Source organism: Haliotis rubra, unplaced genomic scaffold (assembly GCF_003918875.1).
Source record: "Haliotis rubra isolate DU_JTF1 unplaced genomic scaffold, ASM391887v1 Scf122, whole genome shotgun sequence".
In the NCBI taxonomy this organism is placed as follows: domain Eukaryota; kingdom Metazoa; phylum Mollusca; class Gastropoda; order Lepetellida; family Haliotidae; genus Haliotis; species Haliotis rubra.
In genome coordinates, this window is record NW_025765137.1 from 44,496 (window position 1) to 68,400 (window position 23,905).

Here is a 23,905-nt window from a genome sequence, read left to right on the forward strand (position 1 = left end):
TGATTTCTTAAGAATTCGATGGAATTCCACAACAGAAAGTTCTTGAAGAGACAGATCAATATGTTTCCAGATCTGTCGAACTGAACGTACAAGCATATGCAACGATTTTGATGTTCTGGCTACATTTTGCAAAAGATCTTGAATAGGTACAAGTAGAAGAATTTTTAGAAGAACTTCATTAAGAAGATAACTCAATCTGAAACAGAAGAGCACAAAATTTTAGAGTATGATATTGTTCTATGTGACAGTTATAACCAATAAAAGTTCCATAGAAATTAAGAACCAAAATGTACTATCTCCCAACTGACATTAAAAAGCATTTACTTTGCAGGAAAATTTATTTGGCAAAGTAAAACTGCAATAAAAGACACAAGTTAAGGCTTGACTGCTAATATACATTACCAAAAGGGATGTGTGATGAAGGTATTTGATATAATTATTCAACATGTACTCACCTTTAACATGTGACTTCCATCTACGTGTGGGGCGGTGGGGTAGTCTAGTGGTTAAAGCGTTGGCTCGTCACGCCGAAGACCCAGGTTCGAATCCCCACATGGGTACAATGAGTGAAGCCCATTTCTGGTGTCCCCGCCGTGATATTGCTGGAATATTGCTAAAAGCGGCGTAAAACCAAACTCAGTCAGTCCATCTACGTGCGATTTCCAGAATGTTCTTGCTCCTCATCACGTGACCAAAGGAAGCTATATGATTGGTCATGGATTTAGAATAGTTTGGAACTGAGATTAAATTTCAAATTTGGAGATAGGATAATGATAAATGGCAAAAAAACGTGTTTCTCGTAATGGTATTACTGTATAACTTCACAAGGACATAGAACAAATGGTCCAAAAAGAGAATATGAACCTAACTCATTTTGGACCAAACCTGGAGATAGAACAACGTGGTTCTGAGGGCACGTCATGTGTAGAAGCATCACGCCTGCCTGTCTGTGTAATTACATAATGTGACAGAGACCGAACTCGGGTGCACGAGCCATAGATAAATCCGATTTGTTTATGATATAGCCTGATAGGCGTTAAGTTCAAATTCCGTGTGGTCAGTGATCGAAGTTGCATATTGTCATTAGCAGACAGGCAGGCACACGTAGGTGTCAATAAAACAGACATTGACTTTTGTCTGTGACAACGACATATCTATATCACAGTTAGAAATTCTGTCAATGCTAAATAATGACAGTGCTCTTAAGTATCGAACTGAGAAAGTGACACGGTAAGAAGAACGTGTGGTTTTCCGTCTTGAAATGTCGAACGCCTCACTGGTTGACACATAGCTGAGTAGATCTGGAGGGCAGACTGGGATAAAAAGCCCTCGGACAAAAAAACACTAGGCTAAATGCCTCCAAGACAAAAAGCCCTTGCAAATTTCCACCCATAGGATAAAACACCCTCTGTGTTTGTTTTGAAATGGCAGGTGGCATGATGTTTTCTGAGCAATTCCTCCCACTGCTGCCAGTTGTTACAGGCTCCTCGGTGACGATGTTGTTATTTTAACAATGGAATTAAATCAGCTAAATGTTGTTTCAGAGAACTGGCTTAAATTGGTCACTTCTTCTTATGTTTGATTTTGTTGGGCAGGTACTCATTCTGGCATGTCATGGTGTTTATTAAGATGGTCAGCGCTATTGTTATTTAATTAAATTCCTGATTTCCTGCTTCCTTCTTTAAAGTTTGGAGTAGCTTATCAATTAATGATGTATTAGCAAATCATCCTTCCCCACCTGTATATAAGAGGTTTAGATGGTCAAGTCTAGTATATCACACTGCATCGTGGAGGTTATTAGGAACAATAAAGGTGGTGTCATGCTAGATGGGCATATGTTTACCAAGAAAAGTTCAAACAAAAGTCGTACTAGGTGGCAGTGTTAAAAAAACTAGTTGGTCACGACCATCCATCAGTGTGGGCAGCAATCGAAGGATTTCAGCAAGACTACGCCATGTGCCTGACTGTTCTTCTGCAGGACGCCAGGGGGGTTCGACCAGCGCCCAAGCGTGTGAGAAGAAAGAGGGATATGCACAAAGGCAGATTGCGAAATCTGTGCTCAGACTTCAACAGTGGTGACAAGTCATTGCCAGAGTTTCTGACTGGTATTGGACACAATATTAGACTATTTTCATGTGAGAATAAATCCATGTGCTGCAAAAAGATTTGCTGGTATTCTATTACATCTCTTCATTGAGGACCTTTTGTCCTACCCAATGAGGGCTTTTTGTCCTGGGGGCATTTAGCCTAGGGGTGTTTTGTCTGAGGGTGTTATGTCCTTGTGGGCCTATTGTCCTACCATCGTAGATCTAGATCCTAACAAGGTTCTTTTATGAAACGAGTAGATTATTTACTATTTGTTTTGATTAGACTACTCCTGCTCACGACCTTATAATCCGGACATCCCGCTTCCAAGCTGCGCGAACGTATTCACTGCGCATGCGCTATGAGCGCAGCACAGCTGTTGAAACCACTTTTCCACATTTAGTGAATCGTTTGAACTCCGATTTCGCGGGGTTTTTTTCATCGCGTTATTTTTCAACTTTATTAGTTGAATTTGCATTTTTGATGATTTGTATCTGTAAGTCCATACCGAAAGGTATCAGAATCTGCAAAGTTGTATTTCACGTTGCATGTGACCTTTTTAAAGAACGCCTTGTCATTAACGCTCTAACATTGAAAGTTAGTATTCATTTAGTTCATAATTGATGGCGCTGTGTGTGTGTGTGTGTTTTATGATTGTTTAAATTAAATTTTTTGGGGGTGGGTGGGGTTGTCGCCTATTTTGTTCTGGGGAGGGGGTCATCAATTTGTACACACACGTATTAGGGGGTCAGCTATTTTGTACATGGAAATATTTAAAAATTATGCTTAAAAATTATGGGAAGGGGTAACTGATTTTGTACATGACATGCAGGGTGGGGTAGGGTTGGGGGGTCGCCTACTTTGAACATAAGTTTTAGGGGGGCCATTCATATTGTACATGCTTCTCCATAAAAATCATCATCATCATCCCTAGCCATAAATTATGAACGGTCCCTAATAAGCGCCTGAATTCCAGACCCGGCGCTTATTAGAGGCCCGGCTCTTCTGCGCTTACTGGGTGTCATTAACGTAATTGAGCTGCACCCTGCACTTATTAGAGGAAAGACCGTAGCCTTAATTGTATGGCGTTAGGGACCGTTCGTGATTCATGGCTACTGAGGATGATAATGATTTTTATGGAGATGCATGTAAAATGTGAATGACCCCCTACAATTTATGTGCAAAGTAAGCGACCCCCTGCATATCTTGTTTAAAATTGCTGACCCCCCATAATACGTGTGTACAAAATTGATGACCCCCTACCTCCCCAGAACAAAATGGAGACCACCACCCCTAAAATTATCATCAAAACCACCCCCACCAAAAATGCTTTTTAAATAAATTGGCATTGAATCTGTTTTCAAACGTGAGGATTGCGTTGAAACACTCCCAGATTTAATATTTGAATACCTACTGTCTATATATATGCTGTACTTGCGAATTACTGCCTGTGAAGGAAACGGTAGATACTCCCTGCAGTCACGCCTATAATAGATTTCTGAAACTAAATGCAAATACGTTGTCATTACCCCTCACGAAGATTTTCAACCAATTCCTTCAGACCTCTGCCTTCACTGAAATATAGAAAAAAGCATCAGTAGTTCTCTCTTTTTATCAACTTCATCTTTTAACCTTTTATATGTTCATCATTATTCACTTAATAAATATGTTTTTAAAGAATAACAATAACCATTTATTATACTACATCAATATTAAATTCCAAATCTCAATTACTCTTCACGTATTTCATATTTTTTTCCAATACTAATTCGACCTCTCATTTAAAAGTTTTGTTGTTTTTTTGTTTTGTTGTTGTTGTTGTTTTTTGTTTTGGGTTTTGGGTTTTGGTTTTGGTTTTTTTGGGGTGTGTTTGTTTGGGGGGTGTAGTAGTAACACCACTCATTTAAAAGTTTTTGTTTTTGTGTTTTGTTGTTGTTGTTTTGTTTTTGTTTTGGGTTTGGGTTGTTTTGTTTTTTTGTTATTGTTTTTGTTTTTGGGTTGTTTTTGTGGTGTGTGTGTGTATAGTAGTAGTAACACCACTCTTTCAAAATTTCTATTTTGTTGCCCCTCATTTCTTAATAAGTGTACTACCACGTCGCCGAAATACTTTAGTTGTGCGTGCGACGGTTAATAAAGCTAATACTAGTAACTAACTAACTAGTAATTCCCATCCACAAGAAAGGTAATATTGATGACTGTAGCAACTATAGACCTGCAGCACTGACGAGTTGTGTTTCAAAAGTATTTGAACAATGTGTACACAAATATGTTTCTAATTTCTTCAAAGATAACGATGTCATAAGTGATATGCAATCTGTTTTCACTCATGGAAATTCGACTAGTTATCAATTTAATAGATTTATATAATTTTATTTCGAGTTCACTTGATAAGGGTAAGGAGGTAAGGACAGTATTCTGCGATATTAGCAAAGCCTTTGATAAGGTATGGCATGAGGGACTTCTGAAACAATTGCGTTCTGATTTGTTTGAGTGGCATTTTAGAAGTTGCTGGTATAGAGATGACACAACTTTATGGATGATCAACTGTTAAAATACAGAAGTTGATCATCCTTAAAGTTGTGTCATCTCAATTACGTTCTGTTGGAATAGGTGGTAGTCGACTAACATGGTTCGATAGTTATCTTCATGATAGAGTACAGAAAGTCAATATAAATGGATTTAATTCAGAATATAAGCATGTACTAGCAGGTGTCCTTCAGGGATCTGTGTAAGGGCCGCTTTTTCCGATATACATACCGCAGTTAACTTTAGTGTCCTTACATTTTATACATCACTATTGCTAGATGGGACACTTAGGTTATTGTGTGGTACTGTGACTTGCTATGGTGATGTATAAAATGTAAGGACATTATTACGAGATTTAAAAGTCGTTATCGCGAGATTTAGACTCGTTATTACGAGATTATTATTAATTTCGAGGTGGGGGGTGATACGAAAATATCCCTTCAGGAACTTCGTAAATGAGTGATGGTTAATTTGGCATTGTAATATTCAACAATGGTGTCGGTTTTTTTTTACCTTTTTCAATTCCATAGAAGAGAAATTAATTTTTTATCCTTTCAGTTTATAAGTGTCAATTTCAGTTATTTCGTTTATTTCAGTTTATGTCGCCAATATGCAAGAACGGGATGGCTGCACTAAAACTAACTGACAGGCTAGAAAGATTAGGAAATGCCAACTTGTTCAAAGCAAGCATCATAGAAGTCATGTCTATAATTGCGGTTGAGACTCTTGTACAATGTATGTGTTTTACACCATTTCTTGGGATATATTACATCAGATCTCGATTGGTATTACAGAACTTTTCCTTTAATTTTTATTTTAGCATATTTAGAGTTGGTGATCTAACATCAGATGACAGTGTCAACAAATTAGTGTTTTTTAAAGGCTGTACTTAATTATACTCTGCCAAATTAAATTAATAGACGTCATGTCATATAGTGTCCAGTTATACTTGTTGTGAATACTAATGTTGGTCAGCCTACATTTATCAGTATATAACACCTTCAGTGATTTTGAAAAGGAAATAAAAGAGTAAACGTCTGGATTCTTTTCCAATCCTGTTGATTTTAGATAAAAAAAATATGGCTGCATCAAAACATGAAATTTGACTAAATTGATCCGTATCTGGGCAGTGATTTTGGGTATGGTCTCTGGGCCATAAACGACTCGCATATAACCCGTGATCAAGGATGATTTTCAAATTGTATTTTTAGCTGTGACTAATAAAATGACCATGTGAGTTCGAAGGGAGTGAACGGCAATTTGCTCTGTGAATGAAGCGCTGTTTGGCATGCCTCTAAATATACCGGAGAAATCTCACATGATAATGACAGAAAGACCCGGATGATGACATCAGACTTCATTTGGCCGCCATCTTTGTGCTGCAGTCATCTGTGAAGCAGGTTCCCGTTACTCCTTTAGATCTTCAAATCGACGATTGAAATTAGAATTATAAACCACTATGTAAGTGCATTTGAAGTATTATTTTCCTTCAGTCGTGCAGTGAGTTGATATGGCTACCGTAAACCCGAGAAAGGGATATTATTAGCCGAGGCACCTTGCTACAGATTGCAGAACATCGCTTCCGCTTTGACAGACCATGTTGTCATCATTTATGACGCTATCAAATAACTCCGTCAGTCTTTATCATTTAGATCAGTATTGCTTCGACATTTATATTTGAAGTGAAAATTAAATATGATGATAATGTTATGAAATGTATGTTCATTGTGGTAAACACGTAGAATACAAATGGACGTTTTTGATTGCCTGCGTCAAGTTCCAGTTGTCAAGTAAACCGCTTGACGTCGAGAGATCTAGTAAAAATATTTAGATCTGCTTCGTAATAATCACGAATGTCATAACGTAAAGACAGTATAGCTCATACCGTCACCGCTTTGTGGAAATAGAGCTTATGTAGTATCCATAAGCAAAATACGTCCTGTGCAATTTCGTCATAGCATTCTTTCTTGGTTCCGGATAATTGTCATTTCCACGTCGGAAGACCTTATCATAAGTAGCATATGAAATATATTAGTCTGTTTTTCTGGCCATAATAAGCATAAAAATCTACATCATCACGATTTATCAGATTATCTGTGTCATTCTACCACTATTCTTGAAGGAAATGTATGTGTGAGAAATAACGACATGTTAAACAGTGTTTCCAGTGCTTCAGCTATGGGCCCAGGTGTACCAGACTCTAAATCCAAGCAAGTTCCCCCAACATCATTACAAAACAATATTTTATGTAATCGCATGACCATATGTTTGATTGCTTCTGATTAGTTTCATAAGCAATGAGTCACTTGTACCTTAGTTCATATAGATCTCAATAAACTCGTCTAGTTATATGCTTGACTGCTAGTACCTCAGTTACATCAATTTTTAGACCTGTTATTTCGAGGAATTTATTATTTGTCTAATATGATGTAAAACAGAGGGTTAATGTGGATGTTACTGACTGAAAAGCAAGCATTAGTTCTTATGTGAAAGGCTATTTGATGTTACAATTTGCAGAGCAAGCTGTTGCCTTAGCCAGTGTGTGCATATCCACAAACATGGCAGCCTGTACATATTAGGACTGTTATGATTCATCCATTAATAACCAGGAATTTTATGAAAATGATTTTTTTCCCTTGAATTTAGATGTTATTTATAAAAATCAGAAATACAATATGGAATATATCCATCCCAGACGGAATAATAGCAAGCACCCTTCATATATGTTTACTGGTAGTTTGACAGTAATGTGGTTACTGGTCATTGTTGGCATTAATTATCCCTATCAAAAAGGGGCAAAACAGGTCACAAATAATTATTTTGTTATATATAAATATATTGAATAATATATCAACTACTCACTTGTATTCATTACCCAATATTTGTGATATGTATCATATATGCCTCATAGTGGATTTATTGCTGCCCAAGCATGTATCACTTAATATGTTGAACAACATGAGACTGAGGTATGTGAAACTCCATTGGGACCAGTTGTTTTCTAAAACGCCAGACAGCATTTTACATAAATCACAAGTCCCACATGAGCTGAGGACCAAATTAGATGCAATGCATTTCTTCATTATTTTAAGAGAACTATTCCACTTTACAAAACATTCCTAAGGCAGAATGCATATGGCATTAGAGATAACTATGATAGGGCTAACTGGGATGTTAGGACTGCTGAATATATATAACTTGATTCAGTCACAAAATAAATTGAATTGTAAGTACCTGAAAAGTGTAAGTTATTACCCTTGACTTGCCTCAACATAGCTGCCTTTCTCTCTGATGTAGTAGTCTAATTTGGTGTAAAACCTCTCACATGTTTACCTTTAGCACCTCCATGACACAAGTTCAGAATATGTCCAATACATCTCAGGCTTTCCTTCAGTGCTTACTAAATGACAATGTGGTCACGATGTGCGATTATGTATCATTTTACCCCAACAACGTAGACCTTTGCTCATGTTGCAAAACATACAGAAGTCTTGTGCATGCCAAGATGGTTATCCTGGCCAAAATCTAGGACGGTTGGGTAGCCTAGTGGTTACAGCGTTCCCTTGTCATGCCAAAGACCTGGGTTTGATTCCCCACATGGGTACAGTGTGTGAAGCCCATTTTTGGTGTTCCCTGCTGTGATATAGCTAAAGTAAAAGAGGCATAAAACATAACTCACTCACTCACTGTCCTAAATAGGGGCATAAAATGCTGAATTCTCTCAGGGGTGAATGGGACTTATGCTTGCTGATATGAATCCTGGTTCACCCAGTTTATGTTTCTGGGTATATCAGCAATATATCTGTGCTTGTGGGTTTCACCAAGGTACTAAATAATCCTGCGTCCAGTGTTCACGAATGGCGTTGGACCCTCAGACACATCCAGCAGATTCGCAGATGGTCTGATGGAAGTCTACAACCCGCCGGCCCCAGTGTCCAACTGTATATGTCACAGTGACTTTGACTGAAGTTATTATATGTGACATGTGACACTTGTTTGCTGTTTATGAATATTACGTTTGTTAATAATTTCAATGCCAAATATAAATAAGAAAAGTTAAATCTGAAATCTGTGTTTAATAGTTTATTTTATGGGTCCTGTGAATTTTCAGTGGGTCAGACAGACATCTGAAACTTACAGAACCCAATGTCCTGTTACTTTGAAACACCATTTGTGAACACTGTGCATCACTTCTGACTCTCCTCCCTGAGTAGAAGTGTTGGCTGATATACTGTTCAAAGTGGCATGAACAGTGGCATGGATCCGTGAAGATCAAGGGTAGAATTGATCTTCAGTAACCCATGTTTGTCGTAAGAGGCAACTAACAGGATTGGGTGGTCAGACTTGTTGACTTGGATGACACATGTCATCGTATCCCAATTGTGTAGATCGATGCTCATGCAGTTGATCAGTGGATTGTCTGGTCCAGACTCAATTTATAGACTGGTGCCATGTAGCTGGAATATTGCTGAGTGTGACATTATGTAGCAAGCAAGCTTTCAATATGTTCATACATTGCCCAACCTGATATGCTACTAAAACAATACAGAATACAGTCTGTAGCAACAGTTGCTGTTGTTGAAAATAGATGAGTGTGTAATTAAGCACAGTAGAAATACATCTGTGGTACACCTTTTCACATGTTTCCATGGCATTTATATGGTATTTCTATTCAGAAACATTGCCATGATTACCAGTATGGAACAGGCCACTCAAACTGAAGTCAAATTATATTTAATCTGTAACTGTATGAGTTCTTTGAATTCTCGAGAGAGTGAAGCATGATTCATAAACTGTACTGTGGGCCGTTCTTATTGATTGATCCCTTCCAAAGGTCTTTGTGTCAGGGTACGTTATCAGCCTTTTTGGCAGTGATTAATATAAATAATAATACATAGTTTATGATATAACCTAGTGTTTAGACAGTAAGTATACCGTATGTGCCATGAATGGAATACATTTCCATGTGTACACATCTTGTGATTTGTCAAAGCTGTGAAATAATGATATGTACTGCATGAGGGGCTTTTAGTTTGCATTTAAAATCCATTTTTTGAAATTTCATTTGTGAGTTGATTTGATATGTCTTTAGACATATATGTATTATTAGGCACAATGATGGACTTTGGATGAAACGGTCTAAACATATTGTACCACTCAGTTTGATACAACTCGTTTCAGCTTTGTGATTTCTGTGACTATCGTGAAATTTTTTGTGAGATTATGTTTTTATATTTTACTACAGACAGATAACTTTATTTTACATAGCATGTTGGCAATTAGTCCTTGTTATGTTTTCATAACAAGAAAAACTGCCAACCCTGTATGCTTTAATATGTGTTATAAATTTGTATTGCATTGCACATCTGAGTAACTTCAGGAATGATATCATTATTACTTAACTACAGCACCATAGTGACCCTGTCTTTTTTCAACTTGTTTAGGTCAGAAGACAATCCCTATGTAATAGTAAGGTATAATTTCAAGAAATAGTCAGGGGACTTTCAACTGACAATTCTTTGTATTTCTATTAATATTAAATGAAGGCACTGAACATGTGGAACAAAGTGATCAAAGGGAGATAACTCTGATTACTACCTCCTGCAGCTTTGATGTACTTGGTATTTGGTGTAATTGGATCAAGTGTCGGAACAAATTATCAAAACATTGTGTTCAAATGTATAAATGTAGAGAATCAATATTTGCACTCAATGAATGCTGTCATAATTTTATTCAATGAATAACATTTTTCAAATGCAATATTTATTTGTTTTGATAAGAAAGATTAATTTGTTATTGCACCTATCAAGGTACTGTTCCGAAACCAATGGTCATCTAAACAAAGTTGCACAGAGCATTTGGCAAGCTTTGGCTTTTTAACATATTAACTGAGGAAAACCATTTGGATTTGTCAGTTGGAACCCCCCTGATACTTTTATCCAGTTGCCAGGACTCTGAGCATTGCATGAGCAGAGCCTATTTTCTTGGAGGATATGGGTTTTGATCTTCCTTCTTTTTGAAGATGTTCATGCATTAGGCATATATCATTCTCTTTGTTACTTCAACAGGTTAAGGAGATACTTTTGAATTTCTCTCCATAAATTTATGATATTTCTATTTACGATATGCATAATATTGGGGTTAAGGTCGTTTATCAGCTTTTCCTGAGTACCTTATGTCAGCAATGTTGGATCATTTGCACTGATTTACGTTTTATTTCTGAATTTCAGTTTCTTTGTTATTTTTATGCCATTTACCTATTTACCATTTACTCTTTCATTGTTTTATTTTAGCATATTGTTGATTTCTTTTGTTAAGTTTTTGCAGAGAGCAGGGTCTTTAGGAATTGTAAGTTAATTTGATGGACAAGAAGGCATGAGAGGTATTATGTGAAATTGCCCAAATTTGTCCCATTTTCAGTGGTTTTTCAGTTTGATATTTCCTTTCCCTTGATACAGACAATACCCCTGTGGGGATTCAAGGTTAGAAGGTGTTCTCAGCAACTTATGCTGCTCAACCTATGACAAGAAGTGTCTAATTGGGTCGGCTGGTCAATACTGTCTATTTCATGTATTCATTCCCCAATTATCTGGATTGTTGATCTCAATATTGATGACTGAATTGTCTGGCCCAAACTTGATTATTTAAGGGCCACCATCATATGTTGAAATATTGCTGAGTGTGGCGTTAAGACTAGGCACAAACACACAAAACGCACATTCCACATTTCTGTGTCAAACATCAGGCAGAACATTCTGAACATCTCAGGTAATCTTGAGTGAAAATACTGTTTATTCAGCATGCACATAAATCATGACTTTGATGTACCTCCTGATTTGATAAATAATGACTCGTTATACAAAATGTTCATGTTCATATAAATCAAATCAAAGGGAAGAAAAATGTCAAAACAGTGCTAACATCAGGGCATTTAATTGATGTTGACAAAAGTAATAACTTGTGATATTTTTTGAACATTGTCAAAGGAGTCTCTACTTCCTTGTTAGTTTTTAGTGTTAGCAGTATGCATGAAGACAAATTTCATATAATGTTTTGTTTTGATTTTGAGTTTTTGTGCACTTTATGATCTGATTTTATAAGTTGGGAGCCATATCTTCATGGTACTTGGTGTCTAGAATTATGAGCCCGAGCAAGTGTTTAACTTTTGGTAAGAATTCCAATATTCTTTATCAGCAAACATTTTAATATTAAATTTTTTATTAATAAGATGAATAGATGGTTTTCTTCGAATAATCAGCCCATTTCAGAACATCTTTATTTTGCATTTTGTTTACTTCTTTTCAACCCATTTTTATGCTCATGAAATGGCATGCCCTGATGAGATTTGCTATGTGCTTAGTGACAGGAACAAACATTAAGGAAAACATTCAAGCATGTTGTTTTACATGTTTATGTCAGGGTAGAGACTGCGATCTGGTAGAATCTCCGATTCTACCAGTAGAGATTGCGCTCGGAGTCTCTACTAGTAGAAATTACGCTCGGAGTCTCTACTGGTAGAATCTCCAATCCTACTAGTAGAGATTGCAATCAGAGTGTCTACTGGTACAATCGGAGATTCTACCAGTACATTTCCAATTCAAATGGTAGAAACTCTGATTGATCTGTGGGCAAACAACAAAGATGACAACAATTGTACAAATTTATGGAGAGATGGAGAAGTGTAATAATACTTTGGGGGCAGGGCCTGACGAAGATTATTATAAAAATTACATTCTAAGCAGAAGTGATATTCAGACTCAATAATGGGTACAACACAAAAAGGGCATAATCTTTCACTCTGTGCTAGGCCAATCTTTGGTCTTTCCTCGATTAGCAGTTGATGATTAGAGCATCGGAGCTTATAGAGTGCATATTGTTTTATGTTTATATTCGATATCTTCCATTGAAAAGTGCACACATCAGTGATTATTGATAACAAATAATGTCACATTTCTGATGGACCTAAATGTTGCTAATGTCATTTATTGATGGACATAGCTGACATTAGCACTCACAATGAAGTACATTGAATTTTTTATTATTTTTTTATTTTAGCATTACATTTATTAACAATAACAATCATAAATGAAAAGAAAGTAACAATGTTTTATTTTCATTTTGTTTGTAAACATCAAGTTAGACAAACCGTGTGCACTTTTCAATGGAAGATGTCATTCTACAATATACAAAAATAAATTTTGTTTTTCTAAATATTCACTTAGATTGCAATCTCTACTAGTAGGATCAGATTTGAGCTTCTACTGGTAGAGATTGCGATTGTATAGGTTATTCTATATAATGAGACTCCGATTGCAATCTCTACTAGTAGGATCGGAGATTCTACCAGTAGAAACTCCGATCGCAATCTCTTCTGGAAGAGACTCCGATCGCAATCCCTACTGGTAGAATCTCCGATCCTACCAGATCGCAATCTCTACCCTGACATTTAAATTATTTACATTCTAAACATCAAGAAGTCAAATCTGAAAGTATAATGTTTAGTTAGTTAAGTTTTTGTTGTATATACATGATGTTCTTTGGTTGTTTTCTTTCTATTATTTATTTAGTTTTAGGATATGGTGTTATTTTCTCCTTTGCTAGTCTGCAGGACACCTTGCGCGTTGATCAGTAGGGGTTAGTGGGCTGTTGGAGTTTTGACATCAAGAAATGTGATGTCTTTCTTTCATTATTTTCACTGACTACAAATAGTTGATTTTTAAGTGATGATCAAAGATTGTTCAAAACGACCAGTGTCTGTGTTCAAAATTGTGCTGGGGGTCCTTCAGGTTTATTGTTGTAGTATTTGAACCTGGGGACTCTTTAAATGTTCGGTCAGTTATGACAAGAACCCCATGACTTTCATGACCAAATTTGAACACTGTGAACTTGCATTACCTTAAATCAGGTATAAAACAAGCATGATGTGGTTCTGATCACTCTGTAACTTACTAAGTGTAATAGAAACTGGACAGAAAGCATGTTAAGTCTTGTGACAAAATGGCCCACTAAGCAAGTTTGAGTTGTATGATAAGCCAAACAAAACAGCAAATATTTGACTCAAATCCCATGCATAATTTTGTTTAACTAACCCAGCCAATGTATTTACCATGTTGGTGCCAAGCCACTTCCCAGAGCAAAGCAGTTTTTGACTGTGTAAAGTGGGAAAGTTGTTCCTTCAAGTTTTAACAAGAACTTCTAAAGCCCTAGGAATAAGTACCCATTTATCATTCTTATAGTATTCTGATTTGACCAAATTTAAGAAACAAACAAACCCTAAAACCCAAACCATTGTAGAGTAAACATGAACCTCATCGTTTGTTTCAGCCTGAAGTTGTGTAGGTTAATAATGTGTATTATGTATGATACCAATGGTTTGTTTGCCACATCAGGTCTGCACCACCAGCACAGAACCCCCAAGCCGGGCCAGGGGGGCCACCGTAAGTACACACTACATGTGTTGCTGTTGTAGTAGCAGTAGTCATCTTCCCTGGGATGAGAAACTTTCACTATTTCTACATTCCATCCTTGCCACAGTGTTAGTTCATGTGCACAACAGATGAGATAGGTCACAGTGTTGATTAAGTTCAGGCCTTGTTCCCCTAAAGACAGTCATAATTCCCATACTTGAACATTGACTTGTAGCACTAAGATCGCTCTGTGGAACGGAGCCCAGAGCTCCTTGTTGTGGTACCTATGTATTGTTATGAGTGTCTAAACACATCAGTGTTAACAGTAACTGTAGACTGGCTTCTGCTTTATTGCTGATAATGCTGTTGTTCCAGTCTTGTGTCCCCAACAATAATCTGTTGACAAGGACTTGACTGTCACTTTTAAAATTGAACAGGCAATATTTGTTTCTTTCACAGTTATTTTGTCACATTGTTTTATTGTTCATATTCATGATCTTCACGGGCCGGTGGGGTAGCCTAATGGTTAAAGCGTCCGCTCATCACACGCCGAAGACCCGGGTTCAATTTCCCCACATTGGCATGTGTGGAGCCCATTTCTGGTGTCTCCTGCTGTGACCTTGCTGGAATATTGCTAAAAGTGGCGTAAAAACATACTCACTCACTCACTCACTCGTGATCATCACGAAAAGCCTCATTTTGCTGGCAGTCAAGTTATCAAAACCAAACTACCAAGTGAATCTTGTTTGAACTGTGTGGCAAGGATAAATGGAGAAATATGAAAAACAATTGGAACCCTGGGAAACTGGTTGATAACCATGCTGTTTGTGTTGTATCTGTGTACTTCTCTTCTCATTACTCTTATAACCTGCATGGCTTCAGCATAACCAACTGAGGAGGATTCATGGTATATTTAGACCCTCTTGCACAAATCAGTTTTAATTGACATGAGGCCATCAGTAGGCTTTGATCTTGAATCAAGGTGATGACTCTTGGTATTGAAACTGTTCTGTACAATAGGACATTTGGCTATGCTATAAGCATGCAAGTTGGTTATAGTATATAGTATGTGTATGGTAAGAAATTACAGAGTTAATTCTACTGCTGTATGTAAATGTAACTTTATTATGTGTAAAGCATTAAACAGGGGTCAGAGGTTTCATTTACTGGTGATATTATTTTGTGACATGCAATTTAAGTCAAAACATAGAATTCTTGTATGTGTATTTTATTTGAAAGTGATTACGAGTTACTGCTTTGTGAAATTTATGATGAGTTCTGCATGTTTTAACTGCTCAGTGTTGATTCTGGAGTTTCGGTTTTCCAGACTTATATTTATTTAAGTCAAACTTAGATACATCTGCTTGGGTCATCATGCTATTAGTTGTCTCAGATGTGTCGATATAACCTGTCAGATTAGCTAAATTGATCTTATAATATTAAGCTCAAGTAATGTCTAAAGTGAAGTCTAAAGTTTCCTTTGAAACAGGTTTGCTTTAGTTGACCAGTAAATTTCATTATGATGCGAAATAACCTGATAATCACTCAATTTCTCATCTATCTTTTAATTGTAAACAAAGACAGGAGAGGTAGGTGACAACCATTGAAAACCATGTGAAGATACAATAATTGTAGGTTACAATTTAGGCGTTACTCCTGTAAGGCCTTGACTTGTAAGCTCCAAAAGTCAGCTTCCAAGTTTTACCATTAATACCAATGTGATCTATGCATATGACTAACATCACTGCGGGCCATTCCACCTATATGGAACTGACTCACTCATTGCCTCACCCACTGGAGCATAGCCAAATGGTTAAAGTGTCCGCCCATCACACTGAAAACGTGGGTTCAATTCCCCATATGGGTACAATGTGTGAAGCCCATTCTTGGTGAATTGACACACTGCGAAATAATATTTAACCACATGTTTAACCTCACTCACTACTGATGGGCTTCAATTTGGATGTAAGGCTCAGCTATGTCCTGTCAACTGTTTGTCAGCCGAGGAGTTCTCTTGATATATGTTGGCACATCTTGTGAAATAAACACTCTGTTGTTGCTTCCAGTAAAGAGGTTGCACGTAGTCTTTCTGTTTACTGTGCACATGAAGCTCATTTGTTTGATGAATTAATGTGTGGCATTTCTTATGTAAGATGATTCAATTATTGAAACATGATTTATAACATAAAATGATTTTTGGTGAAATGTCTTTCCGTTATTGATATGTCATTTTTGTGAGTGGTTAAAAATGTCCAGAAATAATCGGGTTCTTGCAATTACAAACATGTAGAAACTATTTGTTATCTACAATATACAATTAAAATGGGCTGTTTGTTTGGATCCAATATCGTCATTAATCATTTCACTGAATTTATCCTGGCAATTATATTGATTTAGTCTCCAAACTTTGCAAGCAGTTCATCTGTAAACCATTGGAGACACTGTATCAGTGATGAAAAAAATTGGCAACACATTTTCTCCTAGATACTGTCTGCCAGTCTGGATTATTATATTTCAATCTGTTTTATTTCTATTTTAAAGTGCCTCCATGGAGTAAGTTGTATTTTCAGCTTGACGTTTTTTCCATCAATCTTGATTGGCGTGATTCTAATTACCAATAGCGTAGCGTCACTTTGCAGCTGATTGCATGGCTCAAATGGCACTTGAGGGTCATGCCTTTTGCACTTTACAATGTTTGTGTGATTTTCTTAATGAGATTGCGTACTGCATATTCAACATATGCAAATAGATGTGACTTGATAGTTATATGTGGCTACAATGTCATCGCCTGCAGTGGAGACCTTTGTGGCTATAGTAGGGGTTCCTGGAGTGGGGTACAGAATTAGTATTGCAATATATGTCACTGAAGCAGCATGATAATGATTGGTGGTAATGCCAATTTGAGTCCGCATTGGATGAGAACAGTTGGACTGGCTGATAGTGTATCATTGTACCATGATTAAGATTTTCTCTTGCTATCAACCATTGGTTTGTCAAGCCAGTTGTCACTGCTTTATATACTGTTACTTACTTCGAATGTAAGACAGTATTCACTCGCTCACAGGGATTCTACCGTGAAGATCCAGGTTATAGTTGATCTTCAGCAACCCATGCTTGTCATTAGAGGCAGGGGCGGTGGGGTAGCCTAATGGTTAAAGCGTTGGCTCGTCACGCCGAAGACCCGGGTTCGAATCCCCACATGGGTACAATGTGTGAAGCCCATTTCTGGTGTCCCCCGCCGTGATGTTGCTGGAATATTGCTAAAAGCGGCGTAAAACCAAACTCAGTCAGTCAGTCATTAGAGGCAACTAATGGAATCGGGTGGTAAGGCTTGCTGACTTGGTTGACACATGTCATCGTATCCCAATTGCGTAGATCAATGCTCATGCTGTTGATCACTGGATTGTCTGGTTTAGACTCAGTTATTTACAGACCACTGCCATATAGCTGGAATATTGCTGAGTGTGGTGTAAAACTAAACTGACTTATTCACTCTCAGGGATTCTGAATAATAACTATCAACAAATTAAATGTGACACACATGGGTATTTTTAGTTAAATAATTGGTTGGCGTTATTTATGAAATTTTCCTGATTATTTTTGTTAATGGACAAAAAAATAAAGAAAAAACCATGTAGTTCTTTAGTGTTTTTGCAAATTGCACAAATGCATTTGCAAATTTCACATCTTTAAAGGATGGCTAGTATGTTAGGAACATTAATTCTTAGAGTCTTTAAGATAAATTCAATCATGACATGGAATGGGCTTATAGTGGTCATGAAATGTAACAGACAAAACCAACCTTACCAAAATATTGTTAATGCAAACAAGTATTCCAGAATTGTTTGTGTTCGATTATGAGAAAACATGATCGATTGCTTGGTCAATTAGTGACTGCGACCAATCTTCGATTATTTCAATTAATCAGACCACCACTACATCACACAGATGGAATATTTCTCAATGGGGACAGAATCAATTGAGTTTTGAAGTGTTTTATCAAACATAAGAAAGTTAAAGTAAGATACAGGGATTTACGGGACGCGAAATTCCTGCATCCTATACACATAGAAATTGACAATGGACACAACAAAATATATACTGAGTCAAAAAAGAAACTTCACATTCTTTCTTCAGGGCACTATAAAAGAACAAGAGATGGTAAGATGGTTAAATTGTTATTATTTCATTTCTGAGATCTGTGTGATGTACTCGATACACTGACAGTGTCATAATCAGTTCCATTAGGCTACACCGCCGTTCCAAAACATGGGTATACAGAATGTGAAGTCACAAGAATAAAAATGCGAAATTTCTCAGTTCAATATCGTGTATGGCCGCCCCGCGCATTCATCACTGCCAAACACCGTCTCCTCATCGACTGCCTGATGCTTGTGAACACGTGGTTGGGGATTCTGCGCCATTGCTCTTGCAAGGCAGCGCCAAGTTCCTGCAAATTCTCAGGTTGGTTCCTAAGACCACGAAGCCTTCTCCCAAGTGCATCCCAAACGTGCTCTATTGGATTAAGGTCAGGGGACCTCGATGGCCAGTCCATGACGTTGATTCCAGCGTTTTGAAGGAAATTTGTGTCAACATCGCGGTATGCGGCCGAGCATTATCATGCTGGAACTGTAGACCTGGGCCATGAGCCGCCATGAAAGGAACAAGTTCAGGGGTGAGCACCTGGTCGTGGTAAGCAGCAGCTGTGAGGTTTCCACGGATGACCAGAAGTCGGGAACGGTTGTTCCCACAGAAAGCACCCCACACCATGCAACTTCCGCCCCCCGAATCTGTCGACTTCCTGTACACAACATTGGGCATACCGTTCACGACGTCATCTCCAGACTCTATGCCTGCCGTCCGCGAATCTGAGGGTAAACCTGGATTCATCGCTAAAGACGACTCGATTCCAGTCTCTCTGGGTCCATCGGAGGTGACGTTGGGCCCACAGCAGACGTTGATGTTGATGAAACGGCGTCAATATTGGCCCTCGATATGGACGTCGAGAATTGAGATTGGCAGCCCGCAGCCGATTTCGAATGGTCTGTGAGGACAGTCGACCTCTAAACATCCCAGCCCTGGTTCGTGTAGCCGGCAGAAATCTGTCACGTAGGTGACGTAGGACGATTTGACAGTCTTCTGCTTGTGACGTCACACGGGATCGAATCCGACCTTTGGGCGATCAGAAGTGGTGCCAGTTTGTTGTAGACGACCTCGCAAGTCATACACAGTACGACGGCTGCATCCCATAGCTCTTGCGACGTCAATAACTGATCTTCCCACTTGCAACATGCCAACGGCACGTTCACGTTGCACATTTGACAATCGTGGCATTTCAAGTACCGTTAGAACTGTGGTTTCAAAGTGTTTTTCAATTCTTGAGGCCAATGGAAACACGTGCATATGAAGAAAACTTCGATGCGAAGTTCACGTGATCGACTGCACGTGCAAAACCTGATTTGGCGTTATTTTTATGACGAATGGATGGGTTTGAGTGGGTTTTGCTACCGTTTTTCTAGAGTCGAAAGATAGGGATCCCATTTCGGATACATAGATGTATCATCAGAGAAAAATTATTCATTATTTTTCAAATTACATTTTGTGAAGTTTCTTTTTTGACTCAGTATATTAGCGCATCCACAGGGACGCAGAAAAAGTCCAAATCCTTTGTGTAAAAATTCCAATCAAGTAGCAATAAATTATCAAAGAGTTTGCTACTAGCTTGGTTATGGTATCATTTGCAATTCAATTACTGTAACAATTAATGTGATGATCATGATACACAATACCACAACAGTATTAATAATAATATTTAAGTGTCTGGGACCCCCATTTTGCTGTCCAGGACCAGTGAAAATTAAGAGTATGAGTCCCAGGGACCCTAAAATAAACAGGACTCAAGGTAAATCCCTGAAGATAAGTTTTTGTACTGATAGTGAATACTCTGCAGTCAGTGGTTTTCCAGGAATATCACCGTGGAGCCTGAAATCAGAGTCAAATACATTAAATAAATCATGCTTTTCAAAAATGATTATGGGTTACAAAAGGTTAAAGACTTTATTGTGATCTGATGAACCAGTAACACTGGCTGATAACGATGTCACACAAAGAGCATAGAAAGATTTCATTCATGCCTGTTATTGACGACCAATAAAAATAGCACAAAATCAGCTGAAGACTTAAGGCATCAGCCATTACTTTTATTCAGGCCCCAAACTGAGTTATGAGAGTTATGGCACATGTAAATGTGAATTTTTAAACTTATCCTATCTCACGACTAGCACCCCTCTCTCTTGCTTCGACTTTTAGTGGAACGACTAAACTTTTTTCCATAGGCCTCCTTGTCCATGCGCCTGTGCACTCCATGCTGCTCTCCTTAATTAGCTTCCTTGTTCCTAATAAAGCTTGCAGCATGCTCCACTAATTGCCCACATGACTACCTTGAATGATCATTCTCTTTCTTGTCGCACGACTGTGTGGACGTGCTGTATATTAGGGACATTATTTCACCCTAACATCATGGGGAAAACTGATAGCCAGTCAAGGGAAAGGAAAGTTAGTGCTCAATGCAAGACGAATTATTCGTCCCTCGACCCTCAGTCGTCAGGAACAAACGATGTGGCAAGTGTAATTCACTAAAAGATGAGGATTTTAAGGCCTACCTTCGTGTTTGCTCCTGGAGAATCGCCGATAGGGACAGGAAATTAACAGAATCTGATCCCACTCCCGCCAAGCGTATCAAGTTACAGCGACAGAAAATCATACCTTCACGCAAGAGAGCGACGTCTGTGGTTCAAGAGGATTTCATGGACGCTTCATCAGATTCTTACATATCTGAGGACGTTCGGCACCTATTACGTACGCATCAATCAACTCCTTCCATAGCGTCAGATCACTCGCGGGTGGTTGTGATCAACAATTCTTCGTTGCCTGTCCCATTTACACTACCAGGGGACCTTAGATCGACACTATGATCATCCAGATCATCGATACATATCCCCTCGACTGTCTCAGTTTGTTTGGAGCCTGGCCAACCGCATTCAACCAGCCAACTGTCTCCCCACAGTCCATTGAACCGGACGGAGCTGTTCCCGAGTTGCAGAGTCTACTACGCTCCTATAGACTTTCTGACCAGTCCAGGAAGTTCAGACCTCCGGCCTGGGATCTGATTTCTACAGATTAAGACAAAGACTTCGAACAAGTGACATTCAAGACGTTCTTCCTGGTAGCTTTGGCTACCGCTGCTCGTATATCTGAACTGCATGCGCTTGATGTCAACGGGTGCGGTTCAAGTGGAAGAAGCATGGCAAGGCTTTCCTGGGTCTCCGCTGGGACTTCATTGCGAAAAACCAACTGCCAGGGCAACCGGACCGGATGTTTACCATTCCCCTGTTGTCAACCATTCTTGGGCCTGATGATAATAAAGAATGGACACTCTGCCCCGTTAGGGCTCTACACGTTTAGCTTGCTGCCTCCAAGGATCGTCGAAGGCTACGGAAGCTCCTCTTCATACCCTTGTCGAACGCTTCAAGAACTGAGGTTTCCCGGACCATATTGGCCTTCTGGATGCATGCCATGATCCTGCGAGCCTACACCTTTGCAGGGTTGCCTCCTCAAGCCGCTTCCAATCCTCATGAGACTTGTGCACTAGCCTCTACGATGGCCCTCCATAGCAACTGCTCCTTGACCGCTATCATGGAAGGTTGCTTCTGGCGTTCTGATACAGTCTTCTCTTCATATTACCTGCGAGACCTGTCTGTCATGGATGTCCAGGGACTACACCAGTTCGGACCTCTTGTACTGGCTCAGCAGCTTACATCGGCCCAACAGCACAGATGAGGAACGGTTCCGCATTCGCCTTACTACTTCCTTGTATATACTGAATAAAAGTTGAACTGGATCTCAACCTTTTGTTCTCATTATATGGGTTTAAGAACTACTTCACTTGGCCTCCATACCAAGGCATCGGAATACGCCACCTAGCATGGCCCTACGAACCTGAGGCACAATCAGTATGACGATGCAGAGGTGTTCGACATTCACACTTACTGACCTCTACTCCACGGAGCAATTACGTCAGTGAAGTGTGACACTCCCGAATTCTAGTGGATTTTGTTGCGTTCTGCCTCCAAAGTTGCCGGGCACATCCTTTGACTAAACCTTGGAGATGCCGAGTTGTGTTTCTCTTTCACCCGCCTCAGTCGGTGTCTGGGCCTTCTTGAAGCAGGGGCTGGCCCGATTCTAGTCGCAAGACTTTAATTACGGGGTACCTTTGTAAATCCTGGCGAGGCGGGGCTTACCTGCCGAGTTGCGTCCCTTGTCTTGTACATGGTTGCGGCCGAACACCACATCGCTCAGGAGCACCCATCTCCCTGGGAGTCGTTGTGCTTAGTAAGCCAAGGGGTTCCAGAGAACCCACTACAAGCATAGGAGTTGCGTGCATGCGTAACAGGCCTCCCTTGTAAATCGCTATCTACGGTTGTCATCAGTCCACACAGCTCCAAGACCAGCTGTTCGCACTGTCCAGACAGAAGGGTAATCTGCGGCCCGCTGTCCAACCGTGGGATAAGTGCAAGTCGTGAGATAGGATAAGTTTTAAAATTTGGAAATTTTAATATAAATTATATATTTATATACTTATCCTATCTTATGCGATGGATGCCCGCCCGGCCTCCCCACTACTCAGATTACAACGTTGGCTCCAAGATGAGAATGATCATTCAAGGTAGTCACGTGGGCAATTAGTGGAGCATGCTGCAAGCTTTATTAGGAACAAGGAAGCTAATTAAGGAGAGCAGCATGGAGTGCACGGGCGAATGGACAAGGTTGCCTATGGAAAAAAGTTTACAGTCGTTCCACTAAAAGTCGAAGCAAGAGAGAGAGGTGCTAGTCGTGAGATAGGATTCGTATATAAATATACAATTTATATTAAAATTTTCAATCTCTCTCTGGTGATTGTTTGTCAGTATCATAGGTCACTGGTTGTATTTCAATCAATCTTTGACCAGGTCCAGATTGTATGATCCCCAGTTGTAGAAGTTGTAATGATATTGCTTGAATGTGAGTGTCTACAGTTTGAGACAACATTCACTCACTCACTGAGAGAATCTGATGGTAGTTCAAGTATTCCAATCAGCACTAGTGTCAATATGACATGTTTGATGTGAGTGCTGATATTCTTTATGACACCTGTGGTAATACTAGCATCATGTGGAGCTATTGAAAACAAACATAATTGATAATATTCATGTTTGTGATTCATGTCACATGACAGTGTGTAATAGTAGCTTTTGTTGAAGAGAACAGATGTTTGGAAATATCAGGTAACTGTCACATGACATGGACACTCTGCAAAAAGTAAACAAATTGTTTTGCAGTGATAGACCCATGCCACTTAAAAGTGTTATGTACACGGAGTGTCTACAAGAATTGGGCTGTCACCATCAGATAAAAAAATTGCATATTCTTGTTCCAAATAGGAAGTGTCTCATCCTTGTCATGATAGCTAACTAAAATGGATGATCAGACTCTCTAGCTTGGCTACTGTGAGGTTAGTCAGTCCCCAATGACCTAGCAAAGGATCAGGTGCTCAGGTTTTGTTCACTTGGCTTTTGCGTGTGACTTTGCTCGTAACATTAACCACTGGTTTGCCTCACCAAATCTGATTATTTACATCTGGTTCTGATAAGGCTGGAAGTTTTTTAACTGTTATGTAACACGACAAGAAGGCCTGCAAAACTGAAAATTCATCCTATCATATCAGATTAAGGTATCAAAAGTATGATATTGGTCAATTTAATGTTAACCAGATGTGAATTTGGCAGTATATATGTATAGAAATCGAAAACAACCACCGAGAGATAAAACCACTGGGATTGCAAACATTT

At 38.9% G+C, this 23,905-nt stretch overlaps 1 protein-coding gene across 7 annotated transcripts in view; it reads left to right on the forward strand.

Annotated features, from left to right (window-relative positions):
• The first annotated feature begins 5,937 nt into the window (after positions 1–5,937).
• Positions 5,938–23,905, forward strand: part of LOC124265861 (vesicle-associated membrane protein 3-like) — a 35,040-nt gene continuing 17,072 nt past the window's right edge. The window contains exons 1-4 of one of the 7 annotated variants that reach the window (XM_046700711.1): positions 5,956–6,072; positions 10,056–10,085; positions 14,001–14,048; positions 16,560–16,571. In XM_046700711.1, the coding sequence (XP_046556667.1) occupies positions 6,071–6,072; positions 10,056–10,085; positions 14,001–14,048; positions 16,560–16,571 (92 nt within the window). In that variant the 5' untranslated portion in view covers positions 5,956–6,070. Of the gene's footprint in view, positions 6,073–10,055; positions 10,086–14,000; positions 14,049–16,559; positions 16,572–23,905 lie in introns of all 7 variants that reach the window. The other 6 variants (XM_046700705.1, XM_046700704.1, XM_046700707.1 and 3 more) reach the window with 6 other exon arrangements.